Below are 6,000 nucleotides of genomic sequence, written 5' to 3'. Positions count from 1 at the left end.
TGGAGCCCGGCTCCGGGGCGGGCGGCTGGCCCCGGGCCTCCCCTCATGGGCGAGCCGCGGCGACTGAGGAAACCCCTCGGCGCCGCCCGCCCGCCCTCCCGCCCCGCAGTCGCGGCCCAGAAGCCCGGCGCTCATTGGTGGCAAGGCTCGATGTTCCCGCCCCCTCCGCGTCCCCGCCCCCTCCGCTGCCGCCGCTTCCCGGCTCCTCCTCCCCCCTCCCCTCTCCAGGAGCCGCCTCCGTCGCCGCCACTGTCGCCGCCACCGGCCCGGGGCCCAGCCAGCGCCTGCCGCGCCGGAGTCGAGTCGCTACCGGAGCCGCTGCCAGCGGCCCCGCCATGAGCGGAAGCGCCGCCGCCGCCGCGGTCGCCGCCGCCGCTGCCTCAGCCGCCACCGCGCACTTCCAGCCTCAGTCGTCGTCTCCCAGGCCGGGCCCCGCCGAGCTCGGGCCCCCGCGCCGCCCGCGCCCCCCGCCGCCGCCGCCGCCGCCGCCGCCGCCGCCGCCACCCCGGCCCGAGCCAGCTACCGCTGACCGTCTCAGCCCTCCCGGCCACGGGCCTCTTCGGGCGGGCGCGCAGGGTGGCGGCGCCTGCGGCCGAGCGCCAGGAGCAGGTACGGGGTTCGGGAGCGGCCGGGCGGGGAGGGGCGTGGGTCGGTCCCAGGGTGTGTGTGTGGGGGGTGGGGTAGGAGAAGGGGGATCCGGAGGCGTGTGGTCCAGCCACTCGGGCCCGCCGAGCGGGGGAGGAGCGTTGTCCGCCTCAGCTTTGTCCGGTCCCGGAGCCCCTGGGAACCCCGCACCGAGCGGCTCACAAAGCGTTTTCCCTCCCGATGGGTAGTCCCCCTCCCCCCCCACCCGAGGTGGGCAGGGCAAGACCTTGGTAGGTCTCCGCTGGACCGTGGAGGAAACTGAGGCTCCCAGGGGGAAGTGACTTGCCCAAGGTCACATAGCTGATGAGAGCCGTATCCTGGCTAGGACCCAGGGCCACCCAGGGGCTGGCGCGGGCCCGGAGCCGAGGGGGTTGGGAGGATGTCCCCCTCCCCCTACGGCCCCTGGGAACCCAGAGAGATTGATCGATGGGGGAGGGGGGGAGAGAGCCTGGTTTCCGACACCCCTCCCCAACCTTAAGCTGGCCCTTGCTGCTCTTGCTTTGGAGAAAAGATCTCTTGCAGTGTGGGACAAAGTAGCCGGGACTGCTTTGGGAGCCGGGTGGTAACTCGGGGAGCTGACTTGGGGGTGGGGTGGGGGCTGAACGGGGAGCGACTCCCACGAAGGGTGTGCTCTTGAGGAGAGGGCTTTTTGGAGTGAGTGGGACCGAGCTTTGGAAACTTAATATCGTGGGACCACTTTGATCTCTTCCAGACCACCTTCCCCACCACTGCACACACTAAGTCAGTCTAGCTGGAATTAATGGGTAAAAAGGCCAGCCGCGTTAGGGATCATACCCGGAAGGGGTCTTTTTCACGAAACAGCCCAAGTTTCGTTCTTGTCAAATCTAACAATCCATACATGACCCTGGGTAAAGAGATTTATACGTCCCAGAAGGCCATGTGAATTTCCCAGGTGGTCTTGGACACTTGGAGAACTCCCTGAGAAAGAACAGCCCTCCCAAGCGTGAAGTGGGAAGGAAGCTGTGAGGGTTGGAACCAGTCACTCTCTTGCCTGGCAAGTAATGCGTGAGAAATGCGGTTTGTTTTTTTTTTTTTTAATTTGGGGTGGTTGACTAGGTGGGATGGTTTTTACTGGGGGTGCATCTTGGAAAAGGGAGCAGAAGAGGACATACAGTTGCAGAGGAAAAGGAAAAAGCATCATGTTACAGGCAATAAGGGGGTCCGGTAGAAGCTGTGCAAAGGGAAACTGAGAGAGTCATTCAGTTATTGTGGGGGAAGGGAGGTTAAAAGGATTGCTGAAAAGAGAAGGAAAGTGTCTGGAAAAGATTGGGATGTTTCAAAGACGAGTGTGAAAGAAGTGTGTTAGAAGTAGATGGTATCTTAAGATTGAATTTATGTATTGGTGTGCAATCACTTACATTTCCTTTAAAAAACAGTTGTACTGCTTTTATAGAAACAGCCTAGTGTTAGCACCCTCCCCACTGTCACTTCTGTTCTAAGAACGCAGGTCCCAAAGTACTTATAGTCTTGAAAGTAAGACTTGACTAGAGAGATGGGAAAGACTAACAAACACATTAATTAAGGCCCTTTGTCCAGGGCGATTTCTGCTTTAAATCAGCTATTTCTTTCCTGTCCTGCACCTTAGCTTGTTAGCCTCTTGCTTTGGGGAACTCCTCTGCTTCAAACTAGATGGGTTGTTTTGCTTTATTTTTTCCAAAAAAACCAAACCAAACCAAAACAAAAAAAAAAAACCCACCAAAACTGCAAGGAGCTGGGGGTATGGTGTGGCAGTCAGCACCCTTATTAATTGAGCATTGCAGTAGTTGAGGCTGAAGGATCAAGAGTTTGATGTCAGTCTGGTCCACTTAACAAGGCTTTGTCTTGAAATATAATAGAAGTGCTGGGGGTGTAGTTCATGTTCAATCCCCAGTATTGAAAGAAATGTACAATGAGAAAAAGTTGTAAGAAACTACATATTTGATAGGTATTTACACCCACCCACACACAGATATAATTGTCAAGATTTTTTTTTTTTTTTTTTTTTTTTTTTTTGTCGTGGGGCTCGATCTCTGGGCCTGGGTGCTGTCTCTGAGCTCTTCAGCTCAAGGCTACCATGCTACCCCTTGAGCCACAGCTCACTCCTCTTCTGGTTTTCTAGTAGTTAATTGGAGATAAGAGTCTCATGGACTTTAGTGCCTGGGCTGGCTTTGAACTGAGATCCTCAGATCTCAGCTTCCTGAGTACCTGTGATTACAAGCCTGAGACACGATGCCTGGCTTTGTCCATAAGACTCTTACCCTCTAGTTAACCAGCAAAAAGATTTAAGTGGCCGAGCACTAGGCTTGAGTGGAAAAAAAATCTCAGGGATAGCACCCAGGCACTGAGTTCAAGCCCTAGAGAGAAACTAGAAAGAATTATAGGTGTAAGCTACTGGTGCTCAAGGGGTAGGGTGGTAGCTTTGAGCTGAAGAGCTCAGAGACAATGCCCAGGCTCAGGGGTAAGGTGGTAGCCTTGAGCTGAAGAGCTAGGGTACAGCTCCCAGGCCTACTTTAAGCCCCATGACCCATTAAAAAAAAAGTTGGAGTAGGGCCGGAGTTGGCATAGTGGTAGAGTGCTTGCCTAGCATGCACGAAGACCAGGGTTGGATTCTTCGTTGTCACATAGTTAGAAAAAGCTGGAAGTGGTGCTATGGCCAAACTCCCAGCCATAATTACCAGAAACCAAACTCCCCGCCACTTAATTACCAGAAAGGCTGGAAGTGGAGTTGTGATTCAAGAGTTGGTAGAACTCTAAGCCTTGAGCAAAAAAGCTGCAAGGAGGGGCCAGGAGTTTGGCTTAGTGGTAGAGGGCTTGCCTAGCATGTACAAAGACCCTGATTTGATTCCTTGGTACCACACACATAGAAAAGCTGGAAATGGTGCTGTGGCTCCAGTAGTAAAGCATTAGCTTTGAGGAAAGCCCAAGGACAGTGCTCAGACCCTGAGTTCAAGCCCCAGAACTGGCACAGAAAAAAAAAATCAAGGACAGCGGTCAGGCCCTAAGTTCAAATCCCATGGCTGGTACACGTACACAACACATACTTATCCATTAAGATTGACAATTTTTTTTTTTCAACTTGAAATCAGGTCCTCAATCTCTCAGCTTTTTTTTGTTGTTGTTGTTCATGGCCATGCCTTTTTACTAATATTTAAAGAAGTCTGAATCGGACAAATACAAATTAAGATTTGCTAATATAGGGCATGGGATAGAATATTAAGTGTATTATTCCAACTATTTTTTTTTCCAGTTCTGGGCCTTGAACTCAGGACCTGAGCACTGTCCTTGAGCTTTCTCAAGGCTAGTACTCTACCCCTTGAGCCATAGCACCCATTTCCAGCTTTTTCTAACTATGTGGCACCGAGGAATCCAACCCTGGTCTTCGTGTGTGCTAGGCAAGCAATCTACCACTAGGCCAGGCTTCCGGCCCTATTCCAACTTTTTTTATTTTTTTTTAAATGGGTCATGGGGCTTGAACTATGCCTGGGAGCTGTACCCTAGCTCTTCAGCTTAAGGCTACCACCCTTCCCTTGAGCCAAGCCCCATTTCCCATTTTCTAGAGGTTAACTGGAGATGAGAATTTCAGGTCCTTTTGTGCCAGGGCTGGCTTTGAACCTTGATCCTCAGATCTCAGCCTCTTGAGTAGCTAAAATTATGGGGGTGAGCCACTGCGCCCAGCTCCAACTATTTTTGAGAGGTCTGAAATGTTTCTCATATGTAAAATGTTTTCTTGCTTATAGAACTCTGAGTTTTTGTTCCATATTGAAATTGTAGCTATAGGTACCAGGCTGATACAGTCATTTAGGATTGAAAGCTCTTTCTGACCTAATCCTAGTTTTGACACGGACTTTCAGTTTGGAATTGTTGATAAGTATGGGGGATTTTGTAGTCTTTTGAAACTTTCTAGTGGACCTAGGCAAGCAGTTTGAGCTTGATCATAATATAAATGCTCCAGCACATTCCAATTTATTAAGTGTAGAGAGGAGGCTGGACATTGGATTGTCATGCCCACTAAAGTCTGCAGACCTCTGTTTTTAGCTTTGCCACAGCCTAGGCCCCAGCCACTCATGTGTTGTTTCTTTCTCTTGGATGATTGGAACTAGATTTTTTTTTTTATTTTTTTGCCATTCTTGCGCTTGAGTTCATGGCCTGAACACTATCCTTGAACTTTCTCAAGGCTAGAGCTCTACCACTTGGGCCTCAGCACCACTTCTAGCTTTTTTCTATGTATGTGGTACCGAGGAATCGAACCTGGGTCTTTGTGCATCTAGGCAAGCACTTTACCACTAGGCCAAACTCCCAGCCCTGGGGATAGATTTTCATTCACCCTGATACTTGTGTCTTAATACCCCTGCCATGTTGAACTCTGGGCTTTGACCTTGCTTGACTTGCTTGCTTCTGCTGGTGCTCTACCAAGCAGAGTGTATCTTCAGCCTGGATTTTTGTTGGTTATTTTGGAGACAGTCTTTCAGACTTTCTGCCCAGGTTGGCTTAGAGCTGTGTTCACTGTGATCTCTAGTTTTCAGCCTCCACAGTAGCTAGCTAGGTTTACAACAAGTCATTAGTGCTTTTTTTTTTTCTCCTTTAAAGACCATGTCCTGTTATGGTAGCCCAGTCTGGCCTTGAATTTGCTATTCTGCCTTAGCCTCCAGGGTGCTCAGATTAGAGGTAAATACCACCACCATGTGATTTTGTGGATTCTGAAAGAACTGAACAAGGGTAGGATTGCATGCCCATACCCATCTTAATCCAGGTAGTAAGTTTCTCAAGTTTGCTAATTTGTTGGGTTCACTACCTGTCAATTTTTTTTTTTATCAGATTTTACAGATTTTTTTTTAACTATGTGTTAGCTAGGTGATTTTATTAGGATAAGAGCAAAAAAAGGAGATCCAACAAAGATGAACAGAGTAAACTTCCAAAGGTATATAGTCAATCTTTTTGGAGCAGTGCTAGAGATTAAACTCAGATCTTTGTTCATTCTGAATGTACACTGTACCCGAGCTACACCCCATCCTACAGGCATTTCTTTCTTTTTTTGTTTTTTTGGTAGGTCATGGGATTTGAACTCTGGGCCTGGGCCCTGTCCCTGACATCCTTTTCTTATTCTCACAAAAAATGTGGCATGAACTAGCTTTGCATACCATCTTGGAACTTTAGGTGCAGCAGTAATTATGTTGTTCATAGTCATCATGGTTCTGCAATGAAGACTAGCTTATTGCTGGATTTGGAGCTTCAAAAGACTCAACTTTTCATGGAAAAGTGACCAGTCCTGGCATTTTATCACTTTACTGAGCTGACCTAAACAGCTTAGCTCAAAATGGTAAAGGTAAAGCTCAAAATGGAAGACAAGAATGAGAG

At 49.6% G+C, this 6,000-nt stretch overlaps 1 protein-coding gene across 3 annotated transcripts in view; it reads left to right on the top strand.

Moving 5' to 3' along the window:
• The first annotated feature begins 308 nt into the window (after positions 1–308).
• The window catches only part of Rnf38 (ring finger protein 38), a 100,102-nt gene continuing 94,410 nt past the window's right edge, over positions 309–6,000 (top strand). Inside the window, exon 1 of one of the 3 annotated variants that reach the window (XM_090330260.1) lies at positions 309–609. In XM_090330260.1, coding sequence (XP_090186386.1) covers positions 336–609 — 274 coding nt within the window. In that variant the 5' untranslated portion in view covers positions 309–335. The remainder of the gene's footprint in view (positions 610–6,000) is intronic. The other 2 variants (XM_090330261.1, XM_090330262.1) reach the window with 2 other exon arrangements.

Source organism: Megascapheus bottae, chromosome 3, assembly GCF_031878675.1.
Source record: "Megascapheus bottae isolate mThoBot1 chromosome 3, mThoBot2.hap1, whole genome shotgun sequence".
NCBI classification, from domain to species: Eukaryota; Metazoa; Chordata; class Mammalia; order Rodentia; family Geomyidae; genus Megascapheus; species Megascapheus bottae.
Note: the sequence above shows the minus strand (reverse complement) of the source record. Positions and strands in the feature narration are given on the sequence as shown.